Below are 15,321 nucleotides of genomic sequence, written 5' to 3'. Positions count from 1 at the left end.
CTAGGAAGCGACCCTTGCCCAAGGGGTCGCTTCCAATTTCACAAGAAAAACAAATCCCTGGTGTCTAATGGGCTTTTCCGCCCCCGGTCCACAAATGGCCAAAAATTGGCCGATCGGTCCCCAGGACGGGGGGGCAGAAAAGTCTAAAATTATTTGTCCCCCTCAGGAAGTGACCCTTGCCCAAGGGATCATTTCCTGTGCGCAAAATAAACAAAAAAAACAAATCCCTGGTGTCTAGTGGGCTTTTCTGTCCCGTCCCCCCCCCCCTCCCTCCCCCTCTCCCCCAGGTCCACAAACAGCCAAATATCGGCCAATCGGTCCCGGAAGGGGGGGGGGAGGCAGAAAACTCTAAAATTATTTGTCCCCCTTAGAAAGCGACCCTTGCCCAAGGGATCTCTTCATATGCACAAAATAAAACAAGAAAATAAATCCCTGGTGTCTAGCGGGCATTACTGGTGCATGATCACAACGCTGTGCGCGATCGTGCACCAGGAATGACCTGCATTGAGACATCAGGGGAGGGGAAACACTAATTCCTCCCCCCGATGCCTCAAGGCACCAAGAAATGCCCCGCCCCACCGGAGGCCCAAACCTACTTCCTCTACCTGGACGCGCTGGAAACAAATGGTTTCCAGCACGTCTAGCGCTTCCTAATTACGTGGGTGCGCGCTGTGCGGGCTGACATCATGGGGAGGTGTGGGGGGGCATCGGGGGTGGCAGCGGAATCTCTTCCGCTGCCATCCCTTTTTGTGGGGGCAAAATCGATACCCCAGGGGGGGAGCGCCAGCGCTCCCCCAGGGGCTGTGCTCATGATGGAGCAGTACAGTCATCAGCACAGCCCAACCGATGCTCATGATGGTACCACTCCGTCAGGAGCATCAAAGGGGTTAACGCCAGATAAAGCTTGAAACGTTGTCCTCCTTGAAACCAAGCCTTTATCCCCATCCATGCCAGAACTTTTGTAACTACAGAGGGGTAGCATGAAATGTTCTCTCCTGCCGAAGAACATATCCCTCTTTCCTCCACTACCCTTCCCATTCTTCCAAACCAGCCATGCATCTGCCTCCCATCTTACACGTATCACCTGTCCAGAGCAGGTGTTAATGAGAGCATTAATCCCAGTGGAATAGGAAGTACCAAGTGGATTGTGCCTGGTAAAATCAGATCCCTAAAGCTATAGCTCGCAAAGCAGGGTAGCAGGGAGTGAGTTGGGGGAAAATTTTAAGGAATGTTCTTCGAAAAAGTTCTTAGGTTTTGGCTACTAATGCATCACCGTCGAATTACGAGATTGAGGCTAAGGGAAATCATCAGTGCGATTTCAAGATTCAGGCTATAGGAGGCAGGACAGCACTGTCCCATACGAACAACGGTCCACTACAGACACTTCACACAACACGATGAGTTGTACACAAAGCAAGAAACTACATATATGGTCATGGAACGTAAACGGACTGGGCCATGAGGTTAAGAACACCTTAGTTCTACTACATATATGGCGACAAGCCCCAGATGCTATATTGCTCCAGGAGACACATCTTAGAGGCACCAGTTATAAAGCTCTAGATTGGTTTGGTTGCACAGTCTGGTTATACAACAGACTCACAAGGGGTATGCATCCGATCAAAGAAATCAATCCCCTATACAGTAAAACACACCTGGAACAACACACAGAGGAGATTTGTAGCTGTGACAGTCACTTGGGAGGGCAAAACTTGAAATCTGTGCTCCCTCTATATCTCGCCTAGACTACACACAGGAACTTTGTCAGATCTGGGCGCCGCCCTCTTGGCCTTACCAACTTACACACTGGTGCTGGGGGGGAGACATTAATGATGTGATGGACGCGTCCCTGGATAAACTGAGTGGGATCGGGCAACTGCAAGAAGAGGAGCATTCTCGTCCTTTGCAGAGGCCATGGGATTAGTCGACCTATGGAGGCAACACAATCCCGTAGATCTACAACTGTCTTCTCCCCAGCACACAACTGTTACACATTTATCGCCAGCACATATCTTCCGAGAACACAACAGTTACACTCAACTTGACTACCTGCTGACACATATGCCCTCAGCAAATCGTTTTCGAGATACAGCAAACTTTGCCAGAGGCATTTCCGATCATTCACCAGTGGGAGTACAGTTGCAGGGCCCCTGATGCACAGACCACTGATCCCCAGAATAGATGCTTGGTATATCCAAGAGAGGGAAATGAAGGTAAAAATTGGGGCGGGCACCTTCCAATATTTGGAAGAAAACTAAAGGACAGTCAGCTCTCCATGAATAATATGGGAAGCATACAAAGCAGTGCTGCAGGTCCAGGTTCTCGCTCTTATCGAGAGTAAAGGGAAGAAGGAGCAACAAGAAATTGAGGACCTGGAAATGGAGGTCCTTGCATTAGAGAAACAAGTAGGGGAGAATGGACCGAAAGCATTGTCCCTCCAGATACGTCTAAAACAAGATGCATTCTGTGCCTTAGCAGAGAATAGAGCGAGAGCACATGCCCTGGCGACACCACATCTACGACACAAGGCTGGCAAACACCTGGCTTGGCTGGAGCGCCGAGATAGAGCGAAAGCGTGGGTACTGGAAATTAGAGACGACAATGGGGAGGTCTAAGGAGAAAATTTGGAAATAGTGGAGACTTTTGCCTCCTACTAAGAGAACCTATATGCCGGAAACAATTTTAGGTAGCACTGAACTATTGCAGACCCTTGACCTACAGACATTGACACGAGAGACAGAAGACGTGGTTGGGGGGATAAGGGGACTGCAGTCAGGGAAAGCGACAGGACCTAATGGTCACCCACTTAAAGTATTCAAAATATTTGAGACAGTAGTGGCAAAACTGATGTTGGCCATGTTTTTAAAAGCCCGAGAGTAGGGAAAACTGCTGTGAGATCAGAAACTCGCCACAATAGTTACCACTCATAAGACAGATAAACCCCCCTCCAAGTGCAGCTAATACCGCCCGATCTCCCTCCTAAATTTAGAATCTAAAGAGGGGTTGTTACAAAAATAATCCATCCAGATCATTCAGGCTTTATGCCACACTTTAGAACCCGAGTAAATCTCTGATGCTTATATGGGGCCCAGAGCCAAACCGAACCACTTTTCTTAAACCAAGCGGCAGTGACGGAACCAGATGCAACAATGCCATTTGACAGTATTCTACAGAAATATATCTTAACTATACTACCACGGATGGGCTTTGGGACAAATTTCTGCAGGTACAATACCAGTAACCTCTAGCCCAGGTACGAGTAAATGGTACCACCTCCCAAGTGTTCCATCTGGGCAGGGGAATGCGTCAGGGCTGTCCTCTCTCTCCATTAATATTTGCAGTAGCACTGAAGCCACTTATGGCTTGGTTTTGAGGAAACCAACTAATTAGAGGGCTCCGGGCATAGGAATCCCCCTGATTAGTTAGTCTCCTCGAATCCATGCTATTTCTCTATGCGGACAACATCCTCCTATATGTTACACATCCATACTGATCAGTGAACAGGCTGCTTCAAATCTTCACAGAGTTTGAAAGTCACTCAGGAACAGGATAAACTGGCTCAAATCGCTAATCTTCTTGCTCTCGGGGGGTACCCCCGACTTCCATCAGACAACAAAGCTCAAATTGTGGAGGACGGGTTCTGCATTACCAGGGACCCACAAAATTCCTCAGATTAAACCTCCATCCCCAGTTGGAGAGATTGCACGACATTGTGATACATTGGCATACATTGCCACTCACTTTGTCAGGAAAAGCTGCACTTTATAAAATGATGACCCTCCCACGTCTTCTTTACGTGTGACTAAACACACCGTTTAGCATGCCCATGGAACAATTTTGCGGGATAGAACAGGAGGTGCGGACGCTGCTATGGCAGGGAGCATCACTTCCAATAGCTCTGCGAAAATTGTAGAGTGGAGTGTAGGACGGGGTTGGGGATCCCTGACACCCGACTATTAATTGGGCAACCCAACTAATAGTAATCAACGATTGGGTATGTGCAGATCAACAGGAGCCCGCCTATAGAGTGGACAGATATATGATGGATAACAGAAACTACAAATCGATTCTGTATGTGGGAAGAAAAGAAAAAAACATGCCTGAACACACTCGCTCAGTGGTCAGGGCCTAGCAGATGGAAAACTGTTATCTAGGCTCGCACAATAAGCTGACAGGTAGGACTCCCCTGTGGTGCAGTGACACACTACGAGAAGTGAGAGGACTGAGAGGCTTCCCAACATTGGGAGACACTGGGAATAGAACACCTAGAAGATATTTGGAGAGGACGGGCAATAATATCCTTCGCAGACCTTCCCAGTGAATATGAACTGTCAAGAGAAAGAACAATATAGGTACTTACAGTTAGGTCACCCTCTGTGGCAACACAGATGTGAAAGAGACATAGTGCAAGACCGCTCTCCCTTAGGAGATAGACTCGTAGCAGGCCATATACCCAATAGAGGCATTTCCCTGTTATTCAAGAAACTATTACGTAACTCCCCGGAAGTACTGACACCCCTACGTCAGAAATGGGCAGAAAATATAGGTGACATTGATGATGATGATGAATGGACTGAGGCACTACAGGGACTGAGAGAAACAGCTATTAGGGCCAGGTTCCGGCTGATCCAGTTACCGATCCTCCATCGCTCCTACTATTCCCACACCCTTCTCTTTAAAATAGGGAAACATCTACACCATTATGCTTACAGGACTGTGGCCCGGAGGCCCCCTTATATCATATATTATGGTACTGTCCACTCATTCAAACCTTCTGGAGTTGAGTCACTGAAATAATTAACCCAAGTCATATCACACAGCTATTGATGTAGAAAGCCAAGATGCCCAGTATTGAATCAGTATCTTGTCCCTGCATACAGGAACATATTATGAGAAAAGAGATGTTTGATTCATTTTTCAAGCCAGCACAGACCAACAGTATCCAAACTGTTAATACCCCAATAGGTCTTCAGGTAGAGTCCTGATTATTGTTTTATAATCAACAGAATAGGTGGATGCTACCTATTCTACATACATAAATGTTGGACCTGGCCCTTCCTGCAGGGTTACCCCAAACTTGTTGCCATCCTCCTCACCTTTTTTTTTAATTTGTTTTTGTTGGCTTTGGGAGACTATGCACTTTACCACTAATAAACAGTGCTAAAGTGCTTGTGGTCTCGCTTTAAAACATGGTAGAATTAGCTTATACCCAATTGGCATATTTAATTTACTTATAAGTCCCTAGTATGCTAAGGGCCCTGAAAATTAAATGCTACTAATGGGTCTGCAGCACTGATTGTGCCACCCACTTAGGTAGCCCTTTAAACATGCCTCAGGCTTGTCATTGCAGAGTGTGTGTATGCAGTTTATACTGCCAAGTCGACCTTGCAAAATAAAACTCTTGCCAGGCTCAAACCTCCCTTTATAATACATATAGGTCGCCTCTAGGGTAGGCCCTGGACAACCCAGAGGGCAGGGTTCAATGTATTTAGAGCAGGACATGTTCACTACCAGGACACGTACAACTTAAAAGTACAACTCTCAAATTAGTTTCTCACTACTGCAAGGCCTACCGCTCCCATTGGATAACATTGGGATAGCCTTATTTCATCTTATAAGTGAATTCCCATTTGTGAAGAGATAGACTTTTCAAGTTTGGTGTCTCTGGAATCACAATTTAAAATTAAAACTTATGGTGATGTCAGATTTTAAATTACTGTTCCGAAAATGCCACTTTTAGAAAGTTGGAGCTTTTTTGCTTTAGCCATTTGGTGCCTGCTACCTCTCTCTGATCACACGCCTGGGGTGGGTGACAGTTGGGCTTTGTGTAATCCCCCTGTATAGCCAAACACAATGGGAGCTTAGGTGTGACTTTATGAGCCATATTGGCCGAATGGGAGGGAAGAGCTGGTCCTAGCCTCACTTGCACCTGAATAGACTGTGTCCTGACCACACACAACGGGCTGTATACCCCCTGTAGTGAGCCTGGAGCCATGACAGGAAGGGCAGGACAGCTGTGCACTTCAAAGGCACCTCTTTGAAGTATCCCCACTTCAAGGCCACCACGGAGTATAAGACCCGGACTAAGTTCAGACACCATCACCTCAGAACAATTCTGGACCTGTGGATATTCTGCTAGGAAGAAGGAGTGCAGTGCTGCTTAAAGTACTGCCGCTCTGCTGGACTGCCACTCTGCTGGACTCCTGCTTTGCTGTGCTGTGCTGACCTTCTGCTTGCTGCCCTCATGCCTGGGTGAGAAGGACTGGACCAGCTCACTTGACCCAAGGACCCAGTGTGACTCCAAGGGCTAATTGGCTGGCCTCTTGATCTGAAGTCTCAGGGACATGCTTCAGCACCTGGACTCTGCCTTCTGTGAGTCTTCCCTGCCAAGTGGTGCCATCCCAGAGCGGCTGTCTCCGGAACTCTGGGGTCACGTTTCGATCCCTGGCCCCGGGGGCAGCATAGCTCAGCATCATGTGACTTTGGGCAATAGCTCACATAACCTCCCCAACAGCCCCCAGATCTTTGAAACCTTAAGGGGTGATATGTTTGCGCTATACAAATATGGATTAATATTATATTATTATTATTTGTCAGTCTCATTTTTTGTTGTTGAATATTTTTCCAGGCCTTTTGGAATATGTTGATCCGTCCATTATGAAAAGGTGCTCCTTGGTCCAGGAAGAAATTAGAAGCATCGTCATGACTTATTCTTAGTGATATAATGAACATGGTTTTTAAAATAGTTAGATGCTGCTCGCCTTTGAGAATTATGATGTTACATCTTATTAGGGACATAACGCATGCTCCTGGAGCCCTTCATTGTAGGGGGAACCTTTGAGGAGGCTCCCATTTAGGCCACCACGCTGAATATTTGTTAAATATGGGAGACTCGGGCCCCAGTGGCGCTACCGATGGGGCTCCCTTACAGAATGTGAACAAGGGACCCTGAGTCTCACATATCTCACAAATTTTCAATGTCCATAGGGCGGAGTGGGGTCCTCCTTAAGTGTTGGAGAACTCCAAAAGGGTTGGAGCCCCTTTGCACCGCAGGGCTTCAGGAGCTTGTGTTGTGCCCCGTCAGGCCCCCTCATCACCTGCAGGATGGCTCTATAAGTCTGTGTCACACCTCTGCCAATCTTGTCATGATTGGTGAAGCTGGAATAAAATTAATTGAGGTGGGACAAAGCCAACTATTATAGTCAATGAACTGCAGTTAGCTTGGTTTACACAAATGAATGAACACAATATTCCCTTCAATGTATTTTTCTTGAAAAATGGTCTCTTTTGCCTCAGATCTTACTTGACCTCTTGAATTCCTTTTGGCAACTTCTGGTAGTTTATCGTCTCCTGTAATCACCAATACACTGTTGGGGCATATCTTTTCAAGAGAAAACCGAAAAAACGTTGAAATAAATACATTGACCCAGAAAAAGAGCTTGCTCCCATGATGAAGCTGATCACTTAAAATGAGATTGACTTGTTATCATTTTTTAAAGATTATTGTGTATTGTTTGTTAAATGTTCCATAATTTTTTCCAGTATTTAATAAAAACATATCATGAGATAATACAATAAAACCAATGTTTGGATGTATTCTGTAAAGTAAAACCTTCTCATTCTGTCTCCATCAGTCTAGGGCATACTTGTCCAGCTACTACAGGGAGCACAGCGTGGAACTGTCAAAACTTTTGCACAGACTTGGGCAACCTTTGCCATCATGGCTGCGGCAGGAGCTTCAGAAAGTGAGATAGCATTGGAGGAAAAAGAATGGAAAGGTGTCTTCTTCACCTCAGAGGTCGTTTCTAAGGACACTGCGCCCTTCAGAAAAGAGCATACTGGAAGATATACCTCTCTACAATGGGAGGAGATGGAGCTCTTCTCGCGGTCCATGTGCTGGCGCGTGGAACATGGGCTTGTGCTTGTCGCAACTTTGGGGGCCTTCCTGTTGTCCTGTGACTGGGCCTGTAGAACTGTGGTGAACTGCTGTGCAAATATGTGGAAGTAACTAGCAACTAATCCAGCGTCAGTCTGACATCATGGTGGATATTTACACTTTTATGCTTCGGTCAAGGAAGTACAGTGTACTACGTAGATCGCCGGCTTGCTGTCTTTATTCCGTATTTGAGGCGTAGGATGCGTCTTAGTAGTAAAAAGTCTAAGAGGGATCAGGTGAAAAGGGAAACCGTCTTGCATCCCTGGAAGCAGCAACTGCGGACAGGGATGACTTTAAGAGAGCATCACCAGATCCCTGCTGTGATCCACCACAATCAGAGGCACACAAAGCTGTGCAGAACTGGTGCAGGTGGGGAATGAAACACATGGATGTGTCACCTATCAGGTCATTCCACAGCTGCACTGCAGTGAATAGGCGGCATTGATGAATGGCATATGCTTGCACTAAGTAATTCCAAACAGATAGAAATGTGAAAAACTTTTTATGATTTTATAGATATTGTTCCTTTTTATCTAAGTATTTTGTGAATTGCCACACTGGAAGCGCCATCTTGACTGTTGAGTACACAGCGTAGAGAGGTGGTTGTCTAGCACGCACATGTTCGTTTAAGGGTAGAGGTATGCACTGCACAGTTCTCAACAAGATCAGCAGCACCACACTAGCAAGGACTATGTGTGCCAATAGGTCAGAAATGTTGGAAAACTCAATGCTGCATGATACAGCAAAGGAGCGTATTGGGAGTAAAGGGGTTGGGGGGGCATTTTGATTACAGCAAGCAGCTTGCTCACCTCATCACTACCCTCCTGGTATAAAGCCACCCACCATATACGTAAAGATGTGTGCCTGCTTGGTAGAGATCTCTTTTGGAGAAAAGTGCACCCCCTAAGGCGGCTGAACCACTTGCAGCAAAGCAGGATGCCGAGTGGACGGTCATGTTCGTATGGCCTGCTCAGAATTTACTTTTGTTTTTTCAAAAGCAAACCCACCTAGCGGTAGTTTGTTTCTTGTAAAAACAAAATAACACCCTCCCTGATGAACAGAGATGTTTCTTCTTGCATACGGGTGCACTGTTTATTTCCCCTCCCCAAGTCTAGCATGTCTCACATGGGAAGGGGGGATATGCAGCGGGAGAGCCATCTAATAAAAGAAGGACTCCCAGTGTATAAACTGTGGTGACCCTGTGTCCGATGGGCCATTCCGTTGGTGGCTCCATCATTTCTTGCTGTAATTGATGCAGGGAAACTAAAACTCTGGCGAGGTGGGAGAACCACATATTTATGTTGGTTCTCATTTCTTGCCATCATCTAAATAACCCCTAAATTCATGTAGAAATTTGACCAAGACCAGATTTATGTAGAAAGCAGTGAATGAATGGACCTCATGCTACCTAATGCAATGTGGAGCCAAGCAACCCTGCTGGTGGCCCTCAGGGGAGCAAGCATTGACTTCTTACAGCTAATGAGGCGGGGTCCAAACCAGCACATCGTATCTATCTATCAGTGAGCGAACAGAGCCCAAGTGTGGTTCAAGCCAGCCCTGCAAGTGATCTCAGACATGCATACATCGCCTTCACCTGCATACGTCAGGTCCCAGGCAATGGATGTTTCTACACTCTATAATCTCCCTATTAGCTTACAGCTCACAAAGGCATGTTCAATCACAGTTCTTTTTTAAACCATACAATTCACTGATTTGCATGTGTAAGCCCAGTGCTGACGTTTGCAGATGCAAATGTGTGCATAAATTCCATCTATATATTCTGACATGTTATGCACTCAGACATACAAATATATACAAAAATGGCAACATTGATTGAGTCACTCAAAGAAGCCCAGTGGGGCTTGAACAAAGGCTGCTGAGAGGGGGAGACATTGAATGCAAGTACATGAGGCACATCATTTAAATAACAATGGACTGCAGTTAGTTTAGTAGTGATGCCTGCTCAAGGGAATGCAGCTTGGCTAATAGCCAAGAAAAAAAAATATGTAATTTTTCTCCTCTGTTTCGGTGAGAACTGCAAATCCACTTTACTGATTCACGTTTATTGCTGCTTCACATGGCAAAAGGGCCAAGAGGTGTTCTTCCCAAACTCAGGGGCATACTTGCTAAACGTTTACGCAACACAGGGCAGCGACCAAATCTGCTGCATGTGTTGTATGAATGAAAGAAAGCTGAACAGCTCCATATCTACTAAGACATGGCGTTCTTCAGCTCTTTCCCTGTGCTGGCGCACTTGAGGTTGTATAACGCCAACGCAGGCATCCTTGCACAATGGTGCAAGGGTGTCTGCCTAAAGGCAGGATTGTTTTGGTACAGAATTGGATACCTTTCTGCACAAAAACTATCCTAAGCCGCAATGTATTCTTTCTATAAGTGATGCAGAATGCATTACGTATAGAGAGCGGAAATAATGAGCAAAAATATACATATTTTCCCTTGTTACGCCATGGTTGGGTTGGTTTACCATTTTGGTGCATCCTGGGTTTACTGATTTCAGTAAATCTGTGATTGTGTCATATTCCATGGGTAGATGTAAGGGAATGCCCATACTCCACCAATGAAACACCTACTACTACGAAATGTAACACAAGGCAGAGCACGCCACTGCATTGTGTTACAATTCTTTATATAGTCATGCAAGGTGGTACAAATACCCATTGCGTGGCTTTGTAAATCTGACTTAAGCATTTGCATTGCCTTTTGTCACCTTGCGCAACGCAAGGTCAGCGCAAAGGCCTAGTACATCTGGGCCTCCATCTTTATACACCAGCCATTCTCTTCATTGTCTCTACACATAATATAATACAAGTATCCGTCTTTCATCATTCACAATCTACATTTTCAATACATATCTTTAATATAAACTGATGTTAGGGAAAGCACCACCAAATCACAATATTAAACGACAAGCGCCATGATTTCTACCGCAATATTGGAGCACTACAATGTTGTAATGGAATGTGACTGGCCACAGCAAGAACAATATCTGCACCAACGGATCAGTGCAAAATCTCAAACATTTGTATGGCTCAAGAGTCAACTAGTGCAAATATTGTTTGTTACCCAGTTGTTCAGTGCAACTCTCAGTGAAAAATTCACTGCACCAGGTTTGCTCAGTGTCTAAATACCTTATACTAATCAGTGGGCTCTCGAGCCCAGCCATATTTCTTGAACATACAAATAGGCCCTAGTGTTGAGAAAGACAGTTATGCGATATCCCCCAAAGGAAGCTAGATGTTGCTTCGGCCCTCCACTTCTTTCCCTCTCATTTAGAGTGCGGTGGAAAATGGAGATCCATGTGACGGAATGGCCAACTCTTCCCTGTAGAACTCCCTCACAGCAGACTCATCACCATTGCTGTACCATCCTTTAGTTCCACAGAATAAGCCATCATGGTCCTAGGGATAAAAAAAAATTCAAATATCCATCCTTTGAAATGTATGCTGGGGGCATTTAGTATATCATTACTGAAGATAGACACACATTGTGTTACATAAATTATGTCTGGTCTGCCACACCACAATGCATGGAGAACATGCCATCGTTTATCATTTTTCACCTGAAATGTTTCGGAGGGGAAATGCTCACAATCATGTAAATATTTTGGGTGGCCCAGCCACTCCCAGCATAGTGGACAGAAGTCGTTTTGCAGCTGGACCAACAAAATCTAAATGAGACCCTAAGCCTTGAGAAATATTGAGTTTTCCCACCAAGTGGTCTGCCACCATACTAAGAGAAAATGCCAGGCTACCAGTAGTGGCCGTGTTCTATTCTTGGTATATTCAGAGAGATCATTTTTAGAACATTTTGGCTTTGTGCATTTACACAACTTCTGGGGATAAATACTTCTGCTATATATCAATGGCACTTCATTCTCGCATTAGGACATCACTTTTTTATGGTATTTGCCAGGAACAGGCCACTTTTTGTGTATGGAAAGTGGGTACTTTATGAACAAAATTTGGTGCTACTTTAATACAGAAGAAAACGGCCTAGAAGTAATGAAGAATTGCTTCCTTATGAATGTTATGCTTTATAGCTGTGGTGACGTGAATCTGTGGGAGCATACGCATTGGCTTTAACATGTATCATCCCTCCATATTTATATAGCAATAATTTAGAGACGCAGTGGTGAGCCACAGTAACCTGCAAATATGTGTTTCTTACATTGGTCTACCTGGTGATCATAATAAATTGTAGTAGCTAGTGCCTTATTTACAGTTTGGCGGATTCGATATTCTGTCACAAATGTGACAGATATCCGTCCACTTTATTACAGGTGCTCTGTATGCTATGGCACTTGTAAAAAGGCGGAGAGAATAACTATCAGTTTGTGACAGAGTACCCCATCTGCCAAACTCTTAATAAGGGCCCTAAACTGTGATATTGAGTGGAGGACGTTTGTCTACAAGGGATAGGCACAAGGAAGTGAAGGCCAAAAGTAACCTTTAGAGCAGAAGTGTCCAAGGAAGGTCCTTTAGAGCCTGCTCCATCTAGGTGTAAGGCTATCCACTTACAGTGCATTTACTTGCAGGTCCTCTGTATGGAACCTATTTAATTAGTCACTTATGTTTATGTAAACAGGACAAGATTCCACCCCTCCTGGTCCTCAATGGACATGCCTACTGTAGGCCTATATTTTGAAACATCTGGTCCATGCCACATTTTCAGAATATCCATGTAAAAAAACAAGTACATATATTGAATCTTAAGATAAATCACTTACAGAGTCAGTGGATATCCTCACAATATAGCACGGATCAAGTCTTCCTGGACCTAAGATAGATACCCCTACTGTAAGCCAAGCCTAAGGGTATTATTCAACTTGACAGTTCCTTATCACATTATTTACCACATTGGGCAAGCAAACATCCTCACCCGTTTACCCTGTGGAGCACTCACAACCATCTGCAAAGCATGATGAATGCTCCCCAAAAACACTTAAATAATAAATATAAAAAGTAGAACAGATAGAAACTGAGAAAAAATGCTTGGAAGTCAGAGTGTACAGGAAATGACAATCTCTTATTTCTACAACTACAAATGCAAGCATCCAAGTATTTATGCTGAGAATGAAAAGAGAAACAGATTTTTTTCTCCTGGAGATGGGGTTCTTCTCCATCAAGGGTGACCACAGGGCACCAATATAATTTTTCTTAAGTACTGCTGAAAGAAGAAGAGGTCAGCGATATGCATTTTTGTAACAGGAGATGGCCAACAAGATAGACTTGTATTTAATACTGTGAGTGGTTCTACACCACTCTTCCCTTCCATAAACTATGCTCAAAGTCCCACCATCAAAAGAAGGAAAAAGCAACCAGCGTGGAGCCAAAGAAAGACAACCATTAGGCAATTCATTTCTGAATATCATCCACAATCTACTTTCAGGTTGTCTTCAAACAACTAATCTAGACTACCCATCAACTCAGTTACTCTCTGAGGTCCTGGCGCATAGAGAAATCTATATGCCTTTTAAAGGGACCCTCTTTATGAGAACCAGCAATATAACAGAATAATTTTTGTTCTAGAAGACAAAATCAATCCTTTAAGAAAGAATGTTATGTCAGGTGATAGAGGCATTCAGCAAGGTTACTTGCGGTTTCAAACAGTGACTTATCTGGCAGATGCAGTAATGGCGTCCTCTAAAGATGTACAAACTGGCAGGTGTAATCTAGTTAAGTATCTCAGGCAATAGATGAGCGCCTTGTAGTTAAAGTTGAAGGACAGCTATGAGAAGGTCTGAAGGAGATAAAAGGAATTGGGGTCAGTGATGAGATGTCCTGGCATCTGTAAAGCATGTTGCTGACCATGATGTAGTATTTATCCGATTGAAATTGTACAATTTGGTCCACGTCATAGTTTGTATGCCTGGTTAGGTCCATGCTGAAGCGTATGCAACAAATTGCCTTGCCCAATGTATTGCAAGCTGAAACTACCCGGGATGTTTGTTTTGATCAGTTTGTTTTGTGTGGTTGATATTGTGTATGCTTGTATGTTGACCTATTTTGGAAGCATTTGCATTATATAGGAGGTCCAAAGAGATGCTGTGACTTAACGTTGTAAGTAAGAGGTATGGGAGAAGGTGGAAAGAGTAGTGTTTATTTTAGTAAATTGAATACATACCCCAATGGGTCTATCCTTGGATATGATGTAGTGCTACGTTGGCCTGGTCTGATCTGGTTTGTGCCAAGCCCTGTCTTGTAAGGCTTCTTACAAGTGGAAATTAACATACATGGAAACCTTGTCTAATTTAGTACAAGCCTGAGCATGCATGCATGGTTGCCTTGTCTGATTTGTTGCAAGCTGGGTCTTGAGTGCAAGATTCTGACATGAAGTCTAATCGAAGGAAGTATCATTTTGAAGAATAACATATTCCACATAAATTAACATTATGGTCAGTTGAGGAGTTGTGTACCAGTCTTGATGGTGGTCCAGCACTATGCTGCCTATACTGGAAGGTTTTGTTTATGGTTGTACTAGAAGAGGGTGGTTTCATCCAATAGAAAGCAAACATCTTTCGAAATAGGCAATACTGTCAAGTTAACAGAGCTTGGGATGCAAAGAGAAACACCCAAACTCACTTCAGGTCGCAGTCGAGAAAGACATTTAGGGGCATATTATCAAGGGGGTTTATCTCCGCTTTTTTGGCTTTAAAAGCCAAGAAAGCAGAGATAAAAGTATCTCCCTATTACCTAGCTGTCGCTAACACCAGTTAGCGACAGCTAGTAGGAGATAACGACCATCTTGGGCCCCACTTTGCATGTCAGTGATATTTATCACTAATGACATGCAAAGTGGGCGTGCCAAGATGTTAGCGACTGGAAACAGTCGCTAACATCGCTATCTCCTATTACCAACTTTTGGAGATATTCGCGCTAAGCACGAATATCTCCAAAAGCTTACACCTGCCCTGAGCAGTTCTTAGCCATGTTATCCAATGGGAGGTGGATAACAAGGCTAAGAGCATTAGCTCGGTAATGCATGAATATCGCTGACTTTTCAGCGATATTCATGCATTGCGGCCGATTTTTATCGCATTTGCGATAAACCTTGGTAATACCAAGGTTTATTTGCGATAAAAATCGCCGTAGCTTAGCGGTAAATTTTTGTCTCTAACCAAGCAATAGCGATAATTATCGCAATTGCTTGCTAATATGCCCCTGAGTTTCATCATCAAGGTGTTTATCTCTCTCGCCTTAGTTCACTGTGACACCACTGAGGACCTTCCAGCAATTTGAATCCTAATTGATGTATGTATGAGCTGTATAGAGCTGTATAAATACATATTGTATTTTATAGCAGAGGTCATAATGGTCATCTGACAAAAAGTTTATCACAAATTATAGGTGTTTTCAGCTAAAACA

At 44.3% G+C, this 15,321-nt stretch overlaps 1 protein-coding gene across 1 annotated transcript in view; it reads left to right on the top strand.

The window, feature by feature from the left end:
- Positions 1-10,020, top strand: part of LOC147728368 (bifunctional heparan sulfate N-deacetylase/N-sulfotransferase 3) — a 554,824-nt gene extending 544,804 nt beyond the window's left edge. The window contains exon 14 of the mRNA XM_086963275.1: positions 7,635-10,020. Within this exon, the coding sequence (XP_086819401.1) occupies positions 7,635-7,754 (120 nt within the window). The 3' untranslated portion in view covers positions 7,755-10,020. The remainder of the gene's footprint in view (positions 1-7,634) is intronic.
- Positions 10,021-15,321: the final 5,301 nt, after the last annotated feature.

Source organism: Lissotriton vulgaris, chromosome 3_1 (genome assembly GCF_964263255.1).
Source record: "Lissotriton vulgaris chromosome 3_1, aLisVul1.2, whole genome shotgun sequence".
NCBI lineage: Eukaryota > Metazoa > Chordata > Amphibia > Caudata > Salamandridae > Lissotriton > Lissotriton vulgaris.
Note: the sequence above shows the minus strand (reverse complement) of the source record. Positions and strands in the feature narration are given on the sequence as shown.